The sequence below is a fragment of the Ranitomeya variabilis genome, chromosome 4 (genome assembly GCF_051348905.1).
Source record: "Ranitomeya variabilis isolate aRanVar5 chromosome 4, aRanVar5.hap1, whole genome shotgun sequence".
In the NCBI taxonomy this organism is placed as follows: domain Eukaryota; kingdom Metazoa; phylum Chordata; class Amphibia; order Anura; family Dendrobatidae; genus Ranitomeya; species Ranitomeya variabilis.
The window spans coordinates 168,974,012-168,995,158 of NC_135235.1; the positions used below are offsets into that span (position 1 = coordinate 168,974,012).

General features: G+C 44.3%; 1 protein-coding gene across 1 annotated transcript in view; it reads right to left on the bottom strand.

The window, feature by feature from the left end:
• Positions 1–302: 302 nt before the first annotated feature.
• Positions 303–21,147, bottom strand: part of LOC143770104 (mannose-binding protein A-like) — a 202,554-nt gene continuing 181,709 nt past the window's right edge. The window contains exon 7 of the mRNA XM_077259368.1: positions 303–4,384. Within this exon, the coding sequence (XP_077115483.1) occupies positions 4,011–4,384 (374 nt within the window). The 3' untranslated portion in view covers positions 303–4,010. The remainder of the gene's footprint in view (positions 4,385–21,147) is intronic.

Below are 21,147 nucleotides of genomic sequence, written 5' to 3' on the forward strand. Positions count from 1 at the left end.
GTGTTATATGTGACAAAATACGTAGCTGGATGGGAGTAGTAGTCCCTTCAGACTATGCCTGGGTACACACGTCACATGGGTACACACATACACACAGACACACACACACACGCACATATTCTCTGCCCACACACAGACACAGGCACAACTACGGATGAAAATTTACGGATCATGTGCACAACACTTCAGGATTGTCATTGCATTACCTTGCTTTAGTTTTCCACACATGCAAAGGGAAAAGCGTCAAGCTATATGAAGGGGACCACCACTTAAATATAATAATATAAATTTTATTAATCAACTAGGAAAACAAAAACAACACTCTATTAAAAACAATTAAAACCAAGACCCAAATGAACCATGGGTTCCACATGAGGAACCTCCCCCCCTGGACATGTGTGATGGATCAAGATAGATGAGCAAATGAACAAATACACAGACAATCTATAATGGTGCATGTAGTGATAACAGTAATATATTTGTCCTAGATGGATAAATCAATAACATGGCTAAGAGGACACCACCATGGAATAGTCACATGTGAATGTACAAACATGGCACAACTCGCAGCATGAGTGGCAAAAAATAGATGTTTACAAATAATGCATATCTAGACAATAGCTGCTGATGAGCATTTTGAACAATATACAGCAGAAAAAGATGTCTATAAATAAAACACTCTGTATATAAAATCACCAAGGGGGAGAGAGTAATATGCTTCAAAGATGTAACAATAGACAAATAAACCACCCATAAGGGGGAGATGAATTGTACTCCAAAGGTGATTACATACGTGGACCACCCACTGCAAGTGACCAAAACTTATATTTAGCCACACTATATCTAGCTCCTTTAGCACAAAGGAATGCACCTAAAACAATCATACATCATGGTCAGGTTACAGTATTAAATGTAAAATACATCAAATAGGTGAGCCTATGAATGCCTATTTGAAGGCGCCCATGAAAAACATGTAGCCCAGGCAAGTGCCATATAATCTCATATAGTACAAATAAGGCCCACACTACCAGTTGCAAGGGGAAAGCCTTGCTAAACGAACATGACCATAGTGACCATCACCCAAAGTTTCCAGGGGGCATGTAGCCCAACGCGTGTCGCCACCAAAGTGGCTTCGTCAGGAGCAGGTGTCTGTGACCGCGGTTAGCTGATGTATATATACAAAAATGGGGTTACCAACCTTATCAAAAGAAATCCCTCGCAGCTGAGCTTTAGTTTTCCATTGCATTTTTGGAAAATTTCCGCATGTAAAAAAACCCGCAAAAACACATGAAAATCACATCGTGTGCACATAGCCTAACTCTGCCAGGGATGTGGATTTACATAGCACATAACTAAAGTCAGCTAAACAATTGCAAAACAATTGCAAAACAATGGAATGTGTTTCTTCTGCTGACTACTTCAGGCTAGTTAGCTGAAGGTACAAAAAATATACAAATGTGTGATTCTGACAGTGGAAACCAAAAATACAAATATTCTTGATAAAATAATTTGTAGCCAGTTAGGGATATTCATGTGGCTTGATTATCCATCCAATGAGTATCCATTGTTTCAATTAAAAAAATTGCTCTATCTGAAACTTGACTGTCATATTAATGTTGTACAGTCACTTAGCAGCTTTCACGTTACCTGAGTTGTCTTTCTTCAGAGGTGTAGCTAGTGATCCAACAAAGGAAGGCTGAGACACATCTGACTGGAGCACCCTAATTCCAGTTGGTACAGTGGGCATCTCGACAGATGACAATGCTGTTATCTAAATAAAAATCACTATAAAAAGAGCAAGCCTGATATTATCACTATACAGTCGCCATGTAGTATTAGATCCCCGTGTTGCACACCACATACATGATTATAGTACAAATACATCCAATGACTCACAGGTGACGTCTCTTCAAATTAGAGTAGCATTTTAATTTTATGGTCTGTTTCATCTAACCAAGTCACAAATGATGTGCAGAATTTGCAACACAATCAAATACAGTACGACTTCCCACATTCCAGCATTATATCCCTGTAATAATGATGGACTAATCTGCTGCGTTCCTATCCCTGAAGACAACAATCTAGCTGTGTGTACAGTGCCATGCAGTTTTACATGCAATGTGAATATTGATGTGCCACTGATACAATTTGTTATAGTGCAGCATATAAGTATGCAAAGTGTTAATATATAATCGGAGCAGTGCATAGTGCAGGATAAACATAGGATTAGACTAGGGATAAAATAAGTACTGTTTATATAGTAAGTGGCTCAGTCTACAGGATAGGACATAGTTAATGATAGAACTAGTGGGAACCGAGTCATCTGGAAAAGGTCCAAGTAGTGCTTGATGCTCTAAGGGAAGAGGGGTTTACAATAAACCCAAAGAAGTGTGCCTTGGGTAAAGAAGAAGCCAAGTACCTGGGATATGTAGTGGGTTCTGTAAAAATCTGTCTGAGATCCATCGAGTGTGAATCTCTTATGAGAATGGAGACCTTATCCTATTATTATGGTGACATATTACTGCACAAGCACCTTAAATGATTAATATGTTTCCATAGTCAGGCAGGTGCAATTTGTGGCCCCTTTATTATTTTTCTTTGCTGTCTTTCCCCTGTATATTTCTCATTTTGATGATTTCTTGTGGTGATATGTGGTTATTTGGTCTATTTTTGGACTTCTAATAAAAAATATATTTATGAATTGTACCCGATTGCTCTTGTTTCTCCTTGTTTATATATCTCTATATGTGTTTGAGGACCTGCGGTGATGTCACTACCACGTGACTAATCATGTGATGGGTTCCTGGGTGTGGTTAGAACTATATAATTTAGCCTAATGCTTAATACAGGACCTGTATGTGGGGAGATGAAAGCCTCCAATGTGTGTTGAGGCTCCAGGACTGAGCCTGAAGAACTGGACATTGGTATTTTCTTTTTCCTGAGCTAAAGTCTATTTGTTTTCTGTTTTTGAAGTTGTTGAATAAACCCAGTGAACTTTTAAAGAAACGTGCCTCCTGATTGCCACCCGCTGGACCTGAGCGAGTATGACCCCTACACTCTATACAAAGCCATTCACAACCTGTCTCCTCCATACATCTGTGACATGGTCTCCCAATACCTACCTACACGCAACCTTCGATCCTCTCATGATCTCCTTCTCTACTCTCTCATCTCTTCCTCCCACAACCGCATCCAAGACTTCTCCCGTGCTTCCCCTATATTCTGGAACTTTCTACCCCAACACATCAGGCTCTCACCTACCATGGAAACCTTCCAAAGGAACCTGAAGACCCACCTCTTCCGACAAGCCTACAACCTGCAGTGATCCTCAGTCTACTGAACCGCCACATGACCAGCTCTACCCTCTCCTACTGTATCCTCACCCATCCCCTGTAGACTGTGAGCCCTCGTGAGCAGGGTCTTCTCTCTTCCTGTACTTGTGTGTGCCTTGTTTTACTCATGTTTACTGTACTTGTCTAAATTTGCCGCGTTCACATGTAAAGCGCCATGGAATAAATGGCGCTATAAAAATGTATAATAATAATAATAATAATAATAACCAGTGTTAATTAAAGGGAGGCACTTCTTGCTAGTGAATGGTTAGTAAAGTGCAGGGTCAAGTTCAAGTTCAGGAGCTGTGGGCTCCAAGGGGCAGCAAGTAACATTTGTTCAAAGCAGTGAGAGTTCCTACTTGAGTCCTGTGCTTTACTATATTGGCAAATTAATTGCCAGAGTACAGCAGAGTTTAGTTGTTTCTCCATTGTCCACCGTATTGCAGCCTTTACCCTGTTTCTGATCATGTACACTGTGTGTGATGGAGACATATGATATTTCCCACTCTTAAAATGCATTCTGTTACTTGGATGGATTATATGACTTTCACACATATTGTCAAGGTGTCGAGTTTTCATTTGTAGTTACATTTGATTTATTAGGCACCTAAAAAGTTTACCACATTAAGCAATAGTAATCATTTCTCATGATCTATTATTCCAACATTCATGTTGCTATTAAAATTCACATATATTTAGTCTCTTTTGATTACATTTGCCGTCATTCCATTCTCCATTTACCCACATTTCAGCACAGTCTTCTTCTCCACGTTGATTGGGTTCTCCAGCTTTCCAATTGGTATAAGTAATTGATTTTCCATCTGAGTACCGAAAAGTGCCTTCTGTTTGAATGTCAGTAATTCCCAGATACGCAGATAGGTTGTAATATTGTACAATTTCTGAAACAGCTTTATTCTCTTCAGCATTTTTTGGAGTAGCTACCAGGCCTCCAGCTTTCAGACATAGTGCTTTTGACTCCTCATAATCTAGCTCTTTCCCACTTGTAACAAATGTTTTTTCTCCAGCAATGGCTCCTCTAGCAAATAGTAAGGCTGAAATATAGGAAGAATAATACAGTAAATGTTGACTATACCTATGGGCCCGATTTATCAATTATAGTAATAAAAAACATGTCAGACAGTACAAGTGTGCAAATAAATTTGAGTGGAATTAAATTCGATTCAAATATAGTTTATGAGGAATTAGCATTATTGAGACAGATTTTTGTAAAATCATTTTGGATGGATTCAGTAAAAGACTAGCCAGCTGACCGTCACTTTGCTAGGCTGTAGATAGCGGGAAAAAGTTAAGAATATATATATATATATATATATATATATATATATATATATATATATATATATATATGTATATATATATATTTGCCTTGTAATGTTTTCATTTCCTGTTCTGTCCAGATGTCACCGTATCCCAGAATTCCAAGCGGAGGAAGTCCACCGACCGCTATATTGGGACACCCAAGTGATGGGTTTCTCAATGTGGAAACTGCTGCTGGTACCAACCTATTGTGCGGTACCACCAGCGGAACACCGTCGCTCCACACACACACCCACACCCTCTATATGCCGTATGCACCACACACTCACACAGCCTTTTGTGTGGTACCACCAGCAGAACACAGTCACAAACACGCCACCGCCGGGATCAGCCGAATGATTTACTGACTGCTGCCATCTTTGTACAGGAGGAGTGCATGTGCAGTTTTAATGTGACCGTTGCAGTTTGCACATAGGTGGCGGGGGTCTGATTTACTGTGCCTGCACGAATTACGCACAGGTGCAGTGAATCATTCAGCGGATCCCGGCGGCAGATGTGCGATGTGTCTATAGGCAGAGGAAGCCGGTGACGTTAAAGGGGTATTCCCACGAATGAAAGTTCATTTTAAATATTGACTGTGTCTGACCGTGTACGGAGCATACCACATCTCATGGGCAGGGGAGGAAGCAATAGACAATACTGACATTACAGCAGGGGATCACAGTGGATTCATTTTGTGAGGTAAAATATTTCACTGACTGTTTTTAAAAAATATTTTACCTCACCTTTGCTTCCTCCCCTGCCCAGGAGCTGTGCTATGTGCTGTACATGGTCAGACACAGACAATTTTTAAAATGAACTTTTTTTCATGGGAAAAGTCCTTTAAAAAGCAAATATCAATGCCAACAAAGCTCCTCATAAAAAGTACACCAATTACAATGAAAGGAAAGCAGCAAAGGCACAACATCAAAGACAGCAAAGGGCAAATGAGACTCTTGAAGAGCAACAGCATCGCTGGGGCAAAAACAATGCATATAAGCTTAGGCTTCAAGCACATGAGTCCCCTGATGCAAAAGTCATTAGATTATCACAGGATGCCATTAGGCAACAACAGCGCCGCATGCCTGCCCTCATAGTGACATTACCGCCCTCCCAATGCGATAGCATCAGGCCTCCATCTAGTATATATATGTATACTGTATATATTTCAAATCTTACTTTTTTTTTGGTCTGGAGTCTAGGAAGACCCCAAAGCATAAAAATGGACATTCAATTAGCAAAGAATAACTTTACTTCAAATCAAACTTTTCGCAGGAAAATCTGCACAATTTGTCAAGTTCAAATTTTATTAGATCGGTTCAACTATATCTCGCAGACTTAGGTTTCAATAATCAGATATTGATAGAATAAAGAATATAATACTACTTGAAATGTTTCAAAATGTTTGCACAACTCATAGTTTTACAAAAATATTATATTATGGCCTGGCATTTTTTCACCAGCATTACACAGTTTTGCCAATTTTTTTTAAAAGTTAGTGGACTGCAGGCAGGATGGGGTGTGTCCAAGTGCACCCTACCAATTTATCATAATTTATGCTAAAAGGTTGGCCCAAATGACAACAGAAATGTATACGATGTATAGTTTTCACACTTTTGTAGTGGTGACACACAACAGTTGACAGATGGGCCTAAATCATTGAGAGGTACATCTTAGTCCAGTGCTCGTTTCTTAAAGGCAGGTTTCACATTTGCGGTTGTGTCCGCAGCATTTCTGACGCATACATCCGCATGCGTCTTGATTTCCTATCTTTTACACTGTGGATTCAGGTTCATGCATTTGCCTGCGTTTGCTTACCCATGCGTCTTTTCCTGGTGTGCGGCGGGGCATGGCTAACACACCGTGTTGCAATTTTTGAGGCGGCAAATTTCCGCCGCCATATGCATTCGGATACTTGCGGAAGGAGTGCGTCAAAACAACGCATGACAGTCTATGTGAACACATAGGAATTCAAGGACATGCGTATGATTGCATTGGCATATGCATGCGTTTTATGAGTAAATATGTCTAGGAACTGGTTTTAAGCCACCCCCCAAACAAATCTTATAAAGAAGGTGTGGGCAGTGGAAGTCCAGTACTCAAGAATCTACAAGCATTGCAGCATCTTTTTTGGAAGCATTGGAAGACTTTTTTAGAAGACTCTGACTATCAAAATGTGATCATACAAGCTATATGTCTGCCTGTCTGTTTTTCTCCCTGCAGTCTGTATTCATTTCTGTCTCTCTTGCAGCATTCCTCATCATTTCCTCCAGTGCAGAGCAGACCTCACAGAGTGGACAGGAGACTGAAGAAGTGAGTACATTTGCTACTGATTGGTAAGTATTCACTCTCACTATTACACATGTGGCAAAATATTTATTTTTCTTTACATAACCATTCCAGTGCAGATGAGCAGGAGCAGCAGACTCAGGCCCAAGTTCCGGTGGCAAGACGGCATGTAAGTATTCTTGGCTGTTTCAATTTATTCTTGACTGTTTTTGGCAGTCTTGACTGTTTTTTGTTCTTTTTGACTGTTTTAGTTTTAAGTGTTTTTTCTTTACAACATTAATGTCTTTCTTTTATTTCTAGGTTCCACAATGGGAAGAAGAAGCCATTGATAACGACCTCCTCATCACATTGGTGCAGGAGCGAGTTGCGTTTTGGGACACATTGGAGCAGCAGCACTCAGACACTGTGGTGATTCGGCGGCTGTGGAATGAGGAGGCCCAAGTACTGATGGATGACTCGAACAACACCGTGCCACGAATCAGAAAGGAATTTTGTGAGTACTGCAATGCAGTCTGATGCGGCAGTGAACCTGAAGACCAGTATCACACAACTGTGTGATGCGATAAACTCCTGTGAGTTTCTCGCATCACACACAGTTGTGTGATCCTGGACTCAAGTGCATTGTTTAACAAATTTGTTTTTCTCCCTTCACAGTGACCAAAGTCAAGAACCCGTTGGCGTTCGATGAAGGATCGCTTCAACAAGGACCTGAGACAGGAGATCCAAGTTCACAGTGGTGCTGCAGCAAGGATCGGGAAATATAAGTACCACCGGTTGCTGGCTTTCCTGAGGCCTGTCCTTGCTCAGAGAACGTAAGTATTTTTGTGTTTTATTCTGTTGTGTTGTATTCCCTTATCTGAATTTTTGTATTCCACAGGAGTTGGCATTTTTACAATTGTTATTTTTTGGTAGTAATGTTTTACTTTTCTTTTCACAGAACCTGGAGCAGCACCCTTGAAGTTGGATCATCCTCTGGAGCAGTCCCTCATCAAACAGCCACGGACCAGTCCCAACCATTCACCAGTGAGGCAGCAAGTGGGCTGGCATCACAGGCTGGAGAACAGCAGCTGGTCCTCCAGGTGTTCCCCTGTCCCTGTCCTCTGCCTCTTTTTTGGGGGGGTCTTCCCACTAGCGGCAGAAGACCTCGGACAGGTCACTCATGCCTGAGTTTATTCACTTGAGCTCAGTCTTGCAGAATGGCCTGAAGGCACTGGGAGATAGACTGTAAAGTGGTCTGACCCATATTAACACACTTTTCCAGAATGTCAACCAACGCCTTGACCGTCTGGAAGCCGACCTCCAGAGATGGGCACACCATTTTTTTTTTAAATATACAGCAGGGCATGTCGGAACACCTTTCGCCTGAACTCCAGCTCAACGTGATGCAGGCCTGCAATAATAATAATAATCTTTTATTTTTATATAGCGCTAACATATTCCGCAGCGCTTTACAGTTTTGCACACATTATCATCGCTGTCCCCGATAGGGCTCTCAATCTAAATTCCCTATCAGTATGTCTTTGGAATGTGGGAGAAAACTGGAGTACCCAGAGGAAACCCATGCAAACACGGAGAGAACATACAAACTCTTTGCAGATGTTGTCCTTGGTGGGGTTTGAACCCAGGACTCCAGCGCTGCAAGGCTACAGTGCTAAACACTGGGCCACTGTGCTGCCCAACGCCACCGTGCTGCCCAACAGCAATGCTGCTTATGTTCAGGCTATGCGGCAAACTCGGTACTTACACCAGCCACAGGTGGTATTTCCACCTGTGCCACCAATTACACACTTTACCTCAATACAGAGTTCTGCTGCATACCACTGTACAGCCACCACCATGCCCGTCCTGCCGCATACCACTACACTGCCACCACCATGCCCGGAGCTGCTGAAAGACACTCCACGACCATGCCAAGTTCTGCACCTGCACAGCCATTCACCGCCACCACCATGGCAGGACAGCAAGCTGCAGGTCCATTCACCGCCACCACCATGGCGGATAAGCAAACTGCACGTCCGTCCACTGCCACCATCAAGGAGGTTCAGCAAAATGCACGGCCATCGCGATCCACCACCATGGAGGTTCAGCAAACTGCACGGCCATCCCGATCCACCACCATGGAGCTTCAGCAAACTGCACGGCCATCCCGATCCACCACCATGGAGGTTCAGCAAACTGCACGGCCATCTCGATCCACCACCATAGAGGTTCAGCAAACTGCATGGCTGTCCTGATCCACCACCATGCCAGTTCCGGGTCCCACCACTTACACCCTCCCAAGGAGATGAAGAAGCCATGACCATACTCATGGCAAACTGAAAAAGAAAAAACAGGCAACAAGAACTGTCGTACTACCTCCACCCTCACCTCTCAATGTGTCTGTGTTGTCCAGTTTGTCTCTCCCTTCCAATGTGTCTCTCCTATCCCCTGCTTTCACTCCTAATATGTCTACTTCCATCCTTGACCTCCCAGACCCCACAAGCTTAGTAAGCCCTTCCCCTGGAACCCTTCATTGTCTACACCTAGCCAATCCTCCCAGCTCCACACCCCCCAGGTCCATAACATTTCCCCCACTTTGTCTTGTAAAAATTATTATTTTTTGTTTGTGTGGTTAAATAAATTTGTGCTGTTTTTCCCCAATCACTGATTGTTCTGTCTCTTTTGTCGCCAGCAACACACATGTCGCCGTCTACACACAGTGTTTTTGCCACCTCATAGTTCCATGACACACAATCTGCTGTACCTCTTCATATTTGCTTTACACTGCAGTTTTGCTTCAATTGTCTGTCATGGAGCTAAGAGGTGGCAAAAACACAAGAGGACAGAAAATCCTCCAAAAAAAAATTAATACAGCACAAAGGGTCAGGAGTAGGGTTGAGCGATACCGTCCGATACTTGAAAGTATCGGTATCGGAAAGTATCGGCCGATACCGGCAAAGTATCGGATCTAATCCGATACCGATACCCGATACCAATACAAGTGAATGGGACACAAGTATCGGACGGTAAATCAGCCCTTTCTGTCCTTCTATATGGGGTTCTGGAGGGGGGGGAGAGTGTGGGCGGTGCGTGGGCGGAGACTGCGTGTCTCTGTGCGGGCGGGGTCTGTGCGGGCCTGCCAGGGATCTCATTATTCTATGCGGCCGGCGCTGTATGCCCAGGCTTGATGCGGCGTGGGAGGGCTCTGCGGCGTGCTGGGGGGGTCTATGCGGCGTGAGGGGGTCTAAGCGGCGTGCTGGGGGGTCTATGCGGCGTGAGGGGCTCTCTGCGGCGTTCTGGGGCGTCTATGCGGCGTGCTGGGGGATCTATGCGGCGTGAGGGGCTCTCTGCGGCGTTCTGGGGCGTCTATGCGGCGTGCTGGGGGGTCTATGCGGCGTGCGGGGGTCTCAGCGGCGTGCGGGGGTCTCTGCGGCGTGCTGGGGGGTCTCTGCGGCGTGCTGGGGGGTCTCTGCGGCGTGCGGGGGTCTCAGCGGCGTGCTGGGGGGTCTCTGCGGCGTGCGGGGGTCTCAGCGGCGTGCTGGGTGGTCTATGCGGCGTGCGGGGGTCTCAGCGGCATGCTGGGGGGTCTCTGCGGCGTGGGGGGGGGTCTCTGCGGCGTGTGGGGGGTCTCTGCGGCGTGCGGGGGTCTCAGTGCGGGCATCGTCCGATGGGACTACAAGTCCCATCAGGCTATGCCTGCTACACTGACAGTGATTGACACATTAGCCAATGATGGGACAGTAGTAGTCCCATCATCCGGCTAATGTGTTGAATGAAAAAAAAAAAAAATACTCCATACATACATTCTACATACATACATACATACATATAGACATACAGTACATTCATACATTACATACATGACATACATTACATTAAACATAGATTACATACTCACCATTACTTGTCATTTTGATCCCCGAAGCCAGTGTCATCTATAAAAAATGTGAAAAAAACAAACAACCAATATACTCCCTGTCCGCAGAAATCCACGAGTGTCCCACGACGATCTCCCGTGGAGAGCAGCAGCATCAAATAATGCGACCGCTCTCTAGGGGCTCAGAAACACAATGACGGGAGGAAGGTATCCTTCCGCCACTGTATTCCTCCGCCGCTGTAAAAAAAAAAGTCCCTAGTCTCACTTTATGGCATTGCTGTATGAGACATTTTCCCATGCAGCAATTGCCATAAAGTGACACTTTGAACTCAGGTAACCTCAGTGATGCACTGCAGGAGCCATTGTCTCCTGTCAGTGTGTCACTGAGGGTCCTATAGAGCAGTGACGTCACCCGATGTCACTGTTCTATAGGGGAGATCATCGTGGGACACTCGTTATTAAATGGACTACGGCGGACAGGTAGTATGCGGTTTATTATTTTACGTTTTTTGCAGGCGCTGAAGTATGGTAAGTATGGTGAAATGAAGAATATTAAAATACTTTTTCCTAATGTGTGCGTGTTTTATTAACCCTTTTCTTACTATTGGATTAATAACGGATAGGCGTCTTATTGACGCCTCTCCGTTATTAACCCGGCTTAATGTCACCTTACGATAGCAAGGTGACATTAACCCCTTATTACCCCATATCCCACCGCTACATGGGAGTGGGAAGAGAGGGGCTAAGTGCCGGAATTGGCGCATCTTACGGATGCGCCATTTTCGGGGCGGCTGCGGACTGGTATTTGTAGCCGGGGGGGGGGCCAATATCCATGGCCCCTCTCTAGGCTATGAATATCAGCCCGCAGCTGTCTGCGTAGCCTTTCTGGCTATAAAATATAGGGGGACCCCACGTCATTTTTTGGGGGGGTCCCCCTATTTTAATAGCCAGTAAAGGTTACGCAGACAGCTGCGAGCTGATATTCATAGCAGGCTACAAATATTGGCCCCCGGCCGTCGGCTTTCCCCCTCTGGCGCAGAAAATTGCGCGGGAGCCCACGCCGTTTTTTTCCATTTTTTTTTTTTTTAAATTCAACGCTCATAAAGGCCTCTTTCACCCTTGCGTCAGTACGGGTCCGTCGCTATGCGTCGAGCCGACGTACCGACGCACGTTGTGAAATTTGTACACGACGTGGGCAGCGGATGCAGTTTTTCAACGCATCCACTGCCCATTCTGAAGTGCGGAGAGGAGGGGGCAGAGTTTCTGCTGCGCATGCGCAGTAGAAAATGGCAGACGCGACGGACAAAAAAGTTCACTTGAACGTTTTTTCGTGCCGACGGTCCGCCAAAACTCGACGGATCCGTTGCAGAACGGACGCGACGTGTGGCCATTCGTCGCGATCCGTCGCTAATACAAGTCTATGGGGAAAAAAAATGCATCCTGCGAGCACATTTGCAGGATCCGTTTTTTCTTCCGCCAGATCCGTTTTTTCAGTCGGATCCGTTGTTTTCCGCCAGATCGGTTTTTTTCCACCGGATCCGTTTTTTTCCGCCAGATCCGTTTTTTTTACATTGGATCCGTTTTTTTCTGCCAGATCTGTTTTTTTCCACCGGATCCGTTTTTTTCCACCAGATCCGTTTTTTTTCCGCCAGATCCGTTTTTTCCTGAAGGATCCATTTTTTTCCGCTAGATCCGTTTTTTCTCATAGAGTAGTAATAGCGCCAGATTGCGCCTGATGGCCACACATTTCATCCGTTTTTTGCAGGATTCGTTAAAAAAAACTGTTTCCGCCGGACGGAAAACTCATAGGAACGTTTTTTGTCTGTTATTTTTCATGCATGTTTCCATTCAAATCATGCACATTTTCCGTTTATTTATTTTCCAAAAACCTCATCAAAACCTGCATCAAAACTGCATGAAAAACCGCACCAAAAACCTGCATCAAAAACAGCATCAAAAACCGCACCAAAAACCTGCATCAAAAACCGCACCAAAAACTGCATCAAAAACCGCACCAAAAACTGCATCAAAAACCGCACCAAAAACCTGCAGCAAAAAAGCACCAAAAACTGCATCAAAAACTGCATCAAAAACCGCACCAAAAAACTGCAGCAAAAAACTGCAGCAAAAAAAGCACCAAAAACTGCATCAAAAACCGCATCAAAAAGCTACATCAAAAACAGCACCAAAAACTGCACCAAAAACTGCATCAAAAACAGCACCAAAAAACTGCAGCAAAAAAAGCACCAAAAACTGCATCAAAAACCGCATCAAAAAGCTACATCAAAAACAGCACCAAAAACTGCATCAAAAACCGCACCAAAAACCTGCAGCAAAAAAGCACCAAAAACTGCATCAAAAACCGCATCAAAAACTGCACCAAAAACTGCATCAAAAACCGCATCAAAAAGCTGGAGCAAAAAAAGCACCAAAAACTGCATCAAATACTGCACCAAAAACTGCATCAAAAACCGCACCAAAAACCTGCAGCAAAAACTGCATCAAAAACCGCATCAAAACTGCACCAGTTTTTTATGCAGGTTTTGATGCAGTTTTTGGTGCAGTTTTTGATGCAGGTTTTGGTGCTGTTTTTGATGTAGCTTTTTGATGCGGTTTTTGATGCAGTTTTTGCTGCTTTTTTTGCTGCAGGTTTTTGGTGCTGTTTTTGATGCAGTTTTTGGTGCTTTTTTGCTGCAGGTTTTTGGTGCGGTTTTTGATGCAGTATTTGGTGCAATTTTTGATGCGGTTTTTGATGCAGTTTTTGGTGCTTTTTGCTGCAGGTTTTTGGTGCGGTTTTTGATGCAGTTTTTGGTGCAGTTTTTGATGCGTTTTTTGATGCAGTTTTTGGTGCTTTTTTGCTGCATGTTTTTGGTGCGGTTTTTGATGTAGTTTTTGGTTCAGTTTTTGATGCAGTTTTTGGTGCTTTTTTGCTGCAGGTTTTTGGTGCGGTTTTTGATGCAGTTTTTGGTGCAGTTTTTGATGCGTTTTTTGATGCAGTTTTTGGTGCAGTTTTTGATGCGTTTTTTGATGCAGTTTTTGGTGCTTTTTTGCTGCATGTTTTTGGTGCGGTTTTTGATGTAGTTTTTGGTTCAGTTTTTTATGCAGTTTTTGGTGCTTTTTTGCTGCAGGTTTTTGGTGCGGTTTTTGATGCAGTTTTTGGTGCTGTTTTTTATGTAGCTTTTTGTTGAGGTTTTTGATGCAGTTTTTGGTGCTTTTTTTGCTGCAGGTTTTTGATGCCGTTTTTGATGCAGTTTTTGGTGCTTTTTTGCTGCAGGTTTTTGGTGCAGTTTTTGATGCGGTTTTTGATGCAGTTTTTGGTGCTGTTTTTGATGTAGCTTTTTGATGCGGTTTTTGATGCAGTTTTTGGTGCTTTTTTGCTGCAGGTTTATGATGCCGTTTTTGATGCAGTTTTTGGTGCTTTTTTGCTGCAGGTTTTTGATGCAGTTTTTGGTGCAGTATTTGATGCCGTTTTTGGTGTTTTTTGCTGCAGGTTTTTGGTGCAGCAAAAAAGCACCAAAAACTGCATCAAAAACCGCATCAAAAACTGCACCAAAAACTGCAGCAAAAACCGCAGCAAAAAGCACCAAAAACTGCATCAAAAAACGCATCAAAAACTGCACCGAAAACTGCATCAAAAACCGCACCAAAAACCTGCAGCAAAAAAAGCACCAAAAACTGCATCAAAAACTGAACCAAAAACTACATCAAAAACCGCACCAAAAACATTGCAGCAAAAAAGCACCAAAAACTGCATCAAAAACCGCATGTTTTTGGTGCGGTTTTTGATGTAGTTTTTGGTTCAGTTTTTGATGCAGTTTTTGGTGCTTTTTTTGATGCAGGTTTTTGGTGCGGTTTTTGATGCAGTTTTTGGTGCAGTTTTTGATGCGGTTTTTGATGCAGTTTTTGGTGCTTTTTGCTGCAGGTTTTTGGTGCGGTTTTTGGTGCAGATTTTGATGCGGTTTTTGATGCAGTTTTTGGTGCTTTTTTGCTGCATGTTTTTGGTGCGGTTTTTGATGTAGTTTTTGGTTCAGTTTTTGATGCAGTTTTTGGTGCTTTTTTTGCTGCAGGTTTTTGGTGCGGTTTTTGATGCTGTTTTTGATGCAGGTTTTTGGTGCGGTTTTTCATGCAGTTTAGTTTTGATGCAGGTTTTGATGAGGTTTTTGGAAAATAAATAAACGGAAAATGTGCATGATTTGAATGGAAACATGCATGAAACATAACGGACAAAAAACGTTCCTATGAGTTTTCCGTCCGGCGGAAAGTTTTTTTTTACGAATCCTGCAAAAAACGGATGAAATGTGTGGCCATCAGGCGCAATCCGGCTCTATTACAACTCTATGAGAAAAAACGGATCTGGTGGAAAAAAATGGATCCGGCAGGAAAAAACGGATCCGGCGGAAAAAAAACGGATCTAGCGGAAAAAAACGGATCCGGTGGAAAAAAAACGATCTGGCGGAAAACAACGGATCCGACTGAAAAAACGGATCTGGCGGAAAAAAACGGATCCTGCAAATGTGCTCGCAGGATGCATTTTTTCCCCATAGACTTGTATTAGCGACGGATCGCGACGAATGGCCACACGTCGCGTCCGTTCTGCAACGGATCCGTCGAGTTTTGGCGGACCGTCGGCACGAAAAAACGTTCAAGTGAACTTTTTTGTCCGTCGCGTCTGCCATTTTCTACTGCGCATGCGCAGCAGAAACTCTGCCCCCTCCTCCCCGCACTTCAGAATGGGCAGTGGATGCGTTGAAAAACTGCATCCGCTGCCCACGTCGTGTACAAATTTCACAACGTGCGTCGGTACGTCGGCTCGACGCATAGCGACGGACCCGTACTGACGCAAGGGTGAAAGAGGCCTTTATGAGCGTTGAATTTAAAAAAAAAAAAAATGGAAAAAAACTTCGTGGGCTCCCGCGCAATTTTCTGCGCCAGAGGGGGAAAGCCGACGGCCGGGGGCCAATATTTGTAGCCTGCTATGAATATCAGCTCGCAGCTGTCTGCGTAGCCTTTACTGGCTATTAAAATAGGGGGACCCCCCCAAAAAATGACGTGGGGTCCCCCTATATTTTATAGCCAGAAAGGCTACGCAGACAGCTGCGGGCTGATATTCATAGCCTAGAGAGGGGCCATGGATATTGGCCCCCCCCCGGCTACAAATACCAGTCCGCAGCCGCCCCGAAAATGGCGCATCCGTAAGATGCGCCAATTCCGGCACTTAGCCCCTCTCTTCCCACTCCCGTGTAGCGGTGGGATATGGGGTAATAAGGGGTTAATGTCACCTTGCTATCGTAAGGTGACATTAAGCCGGGTTAATAACGGAGAGGCGTCAATAAGACGCCTATCCGTTATTAATCCAATAGTAAGAAAAGGGTTAATAAAACACACACACATTAGGAAAAAGTATTTTAATATTCTTCATTTCACCATACTTACCATACTTCAGCGCCTGCAAAAAACGTAAAATAATAAACCGCATACTACCTGTCCGCCGTAGTCCAATTAATAACGAGTGTCCCACGACGATCTCCCCTATAGAACAGTGACATCGGGTGACGTCACTGCTCTATAGGACCCTCAGTGACACACTGACAGGAGACAATGGCTCCTGCAGTGCATCACTGAGGTTACCTGAGTTCAAAGTGTCACTTTATGGCAATTGCTGCATGGGAAAATGTCTCATACAGCAATGCCATAAAGTGAGACTAGGGACTTTTTTTTTACAGCGGCGGAGGAATACAGTGGCGGAAGGATACCTTCCTCCCGTCATTGTGTTTCTGAGCCCCTAGAGAGCGGTCGCATTATTTGATGCTGCTGCTCTCCACGGGAGATCGTCGTGGGACACTCGTGGATTTCTGCGGACAGGGAGTATATTGGTTGTTTGTTTTTTTCACATTTTTTATAGATGACACTGGCTTCGGGGATCAAAATGACAAGTAATGGTGAGTATGTAATCTATGTTTAATGTAATGTATGTCATGTATGTAATGTATGAATGTACTGTATGTCTATATGTATGTATGTATGTAGAATGTAAGTATGGAGTATTTTTTTTTTTTCATTCAACACATTAGCCGGATGATGGGACTACTACTGTCCCATCATTGGCTAATGTGTCAATCACTGTCAGTGTAGCAGGCATAGCCCGATGGGACTTGTAGTCCCATCGGACGATGCCCGCACTGAGACCCCCGCACGCCGCAGAGACCCCCCCCACGCCGCAGAGACCCCCCCCACGCCGCAGAGACCCCCCCCCACGCCGCAGAGACCCCCCCCACGCCGCAGAGACCCCCCAGCACGCCGCAGAGACCCCCGCACGCCGCATAGACCCCCGCACGCCGCTGAGACCCCCCAGCACGCCGCATAGACCCTCCAGCACGCCGCATAGACCCCCCAGCACGCCGCATAGACCCCCCAGCACGCCGCATAGACGCCCCAGAACGCCGCAGAGAGCCCCTCACGCCGCATAGATCCCCCAGCACGCCGCATAGACGCCCCAGAACGCCGCAGAGAGCCCCTCACGCCACATAGACCCCCCCAGCACGCCGCATAGACCCCCCCAGCACGCCGCAGAGCCCTCCCACGCCGCATCAAGCCTGGGCATACAGCGCCGGCCGCATAGAATAATGAGATCCCTGGCAGGCCCGCACAGACCCCGCCCGCACAGAGACACGCAGTCTCCGCCCACGCACCGCCCACTTTACATTATAGTGATTTTAGCACTGTGGGGACTTCCGATTCCGATACCCGATACCACAAAAATATCGGATCTCGGTATCGGAATTCCGATACCGCAAGGATCGGCCGATACCCGATACTTGCGGTATCGGAATGCTCAACACTAGTCAGGAGTCAGCAATGCTCACTAGGGTTGAGCGACTTTTATTTTTATAGGATCGGGTCGGGTTTCACGAAACCCGACTTTCTCAAAAGTCGGGTCGAGTGATATCGGCCGATCCTATAAAAAACATAGCAAATAGATAATGGCTGCACTCAAGTTTATTGTGCTAAAGCAAGGAAATGTGCAATACATGAAATGTGAACAGCATAATGGCTTGTGAAATTTATGAAAAAACACGAGATTTTTAGCACAAAATTTGGCCAAATGTTGTGAGCCCATTCACCAAACGTCAAGGTAATCTCAGATCGAATGGGTAACTAACCTGTCTGCCTAATGTGAACACTTACCTATGGCTAATAAAATGGTAAAGCCTGTATTTATAGAGGAGGTTAGAACCAACTGTGTTTGGATGTAATTAAAATCACAGCATGGTGAAGGGCGGGGCGTTCAAGTCAGAAAAAGCAATACATAGTAAATATAGAAAAACTGACTGAACAGCCATCTAGTCTGAACTGGTGCATAACCAAAAAGTCTTACATAGCAAATAGATAATGGCTGCACTCAAGTTTATTGTGCTAAAGCAAGGAAATGTGCAATACATGAAATGTGAACAGCATAATGGCTTGTGAAATTTATGAAAAAACACATGAGATTTTTAGCACAAAATTTGGCCAAATGTTGTGAGCCCATTCACCAAACGTCAAGGTAATCTCAGATCGAATGGGTAACTAACCTGTCTGCCTAATGTGAACACTTACCTATGGCTAAAAAATGTGTTTTTTCATAAATTTCACAAGCCATTATGCTGTTCACATTTCATGTATTGCACATTTCCTTGCTTTAGCACAATAAACTTGAGTGCAGCCATTATCTATTTGCTATGTAAGACTTTTTGGTTATGCACCAGTTCAGACTAGATGGCTGTTCAGTCAGTTTTTCTATATTTACTATGTATTGCTTTTTCTGACTTGAACGCCCCGCCCTTCACCATGCTGTGATTTTAATTACATCCAAACACAGTTGGTTCTAACCTCCTCTATAAATACAGGCTTTACCATTTTATTAGCCATAGGTAAGTGTTCACATTAGGCAGACAGGTTAGTTACCCATTCGATCTGAGATTACCTTGACGTTTGGTGAATGGGCTCACAACATTTGGCCAAATTTTGTGCTAAAAATCTCATGTGTTTTTTCATAAATTTCACAAGCCATTATGCTGTTCACATTTCATGTATTGCACATTTCCTTGCTTTAGCACAATAAACTTGAGTGCAGCCATTATCTATTTGCTATGTAAGACTTTTTGGTTATGCACCAGTTCAGACTAGATGGCTGTTCAGTCAGTTTTTCTATATTTACTATGTATTGCTTTTTCTGACTTGAACGCCCCGCCCTTCACCATGCTGTGATTTTAATTACATCCAAACACAGTTGGTTCTAACCTCCTCTATAAATACAGGCTTTACCATTTTATTAGCCATAGGTAAGTGTTCACATTAGGCAGACAGGTTAGTTACCCATTCGATCTGAGATTACCTTGATGTTTGGTGAATGGGCTCACAACATTTGGCCAAATTTTGTGCTAAAAATCTCATGTGTTTTTTCATAAATTTCACAAGCCATTATGCTGTTCACATTTCATGTATTGCACATTTCCTTGCTTTAGCACAATAAACTTGAGTGCAGCCATTATCTATTTGCTATGTAAGACTTTTTGGTTATGCACCAGTTCAGACTAGATGGCTGTTCAGTCAGTTTTTCTATATTTACTATGTATTGCTTTTTCTGACTTGAACGCCCCGCCCTTCACCATGCTGTGATTTTAATTACATCCAAACACAGTTGGTTCTAACCTCCTCTATAAATACAGGCTTTACCATTTTATTAGCCATAGGTAAGTGTTCACATTAGGCAGACAGGTTAGTTACCCATTCGATCTGAGATTACCTTGACGTTTGGTGAATGGGCTCACAACGTTTGGCCAAATTTTGTGCTAAAAATCTCATGTGTTTTTTCATAAATTTCACAAGCCATTATGCTGTTCACATTTCATGTATTGCACATTTCCTTGCTTTAGCACAATAAACTTGAGTGCAGCCATTATCTATTTGCTATGTAAGATTTTTTGGTTATGCACCAGCTCAGACTAGATGGCTGTTCAGTCAGTTTTTCTATATTTACTATAGATCCTATAAAAAAGTCGGGGTCGGCCGAAACGCGAAACCCAATGCAGTGCAATGGGATACTATGGTTCCCAGGGTCTGAAGGAGAGGAAACTCTTCTTCAGGCCCTGGGATCCATATTTACGTGTAAAATAAAGAATTAAAATTAAAAAAAATGATATACTCACACTCTGACGCGCCCTGGTAGTAACCGGCATCTTCCGTTCCTAAAAATGGCGCTTGAAAGACCTTTCAAATGCTTCACGGCTTGTGATTGGTCGCGGCGGCCCACGTGACCGCTGAGCGACCAATCACAAGCCGGTGACGTTATTCTCAGGTCCTGTTCTGGTTCTCAGGTACATGAGAATTACGTCACGGCTTGTGATTGGTCGCTGAGCGGTCACGTGGGCCGCCGCGACCAATCACAAAGCCGTGACGTCATCGGAAGGTCCTTCATGCGTTCATTCTTAAGAAGGAAGGCTGCCGGAAAGAAGCAGGGCACGTACGAGGGTGAGTATATACCTAATAGGAATATACTCACCCTCGGCTTCTTTCCGGCAGCCTTCCTTCTTAAGAATGAATGCGTGAAGGACCTTCCGATGACGTCACGGCTTTGTGATTGGTCGCGGCGGCCCACGTGACCGCTCAGCGACCAATCACAAGCCGTGACGTAATTCTCATGTACCTGAGAACCAGAACAGGACCTGAGAATAACGTCACCGGCTTGTGATTGCTCGCTCAGCGGTCACGTGGGCCGCCGCGACCAATCACAAGCTGTGAAACATTCGAAAGGTCTTTCAAGCGCCATTTTTAGGAACGGAAGATGCCGGTTACCAGCGGCGATGTCCAGGCTGCGTCGGAGAGGTGAGCATATCAATATTTTTTATTTTAATTCTTTATTTTACACTTAAATGTGGATTCTGATACCGATTTCCGATATCGCAAACATATCGGAACTCGGTATCGGAATCCCGATACCAGATTCAGAAGATCGCCGACCTCATGGCCGACCCCACACAGGGGTCGGGTCGGGTTTCATGAAACCCGACTTTGCCAAAAGTCGGCGACTTCTGAAAATGGTCGACCCGTTTCGCTCAACCCTAATGCTCACCTCTCCACGTGTCAGCACTAGGGCACTCAGGATGCTGGGTTTTCTGCATCCTGAGTGCACTATTTCTCACACACGTGTAGGTGAGTAAAGATATGAGGTGGATTAGTTCCATCATCTCTTCAGTCTGCATTACTCTATTGGACTATAGAAATGCTGACTGAAGAGATGATGTTGCTAATCCACGGTCACCTACCATAGCACTGACCTCATAGAGAAGAGTGTAGTATAAAGCATGGGTGACA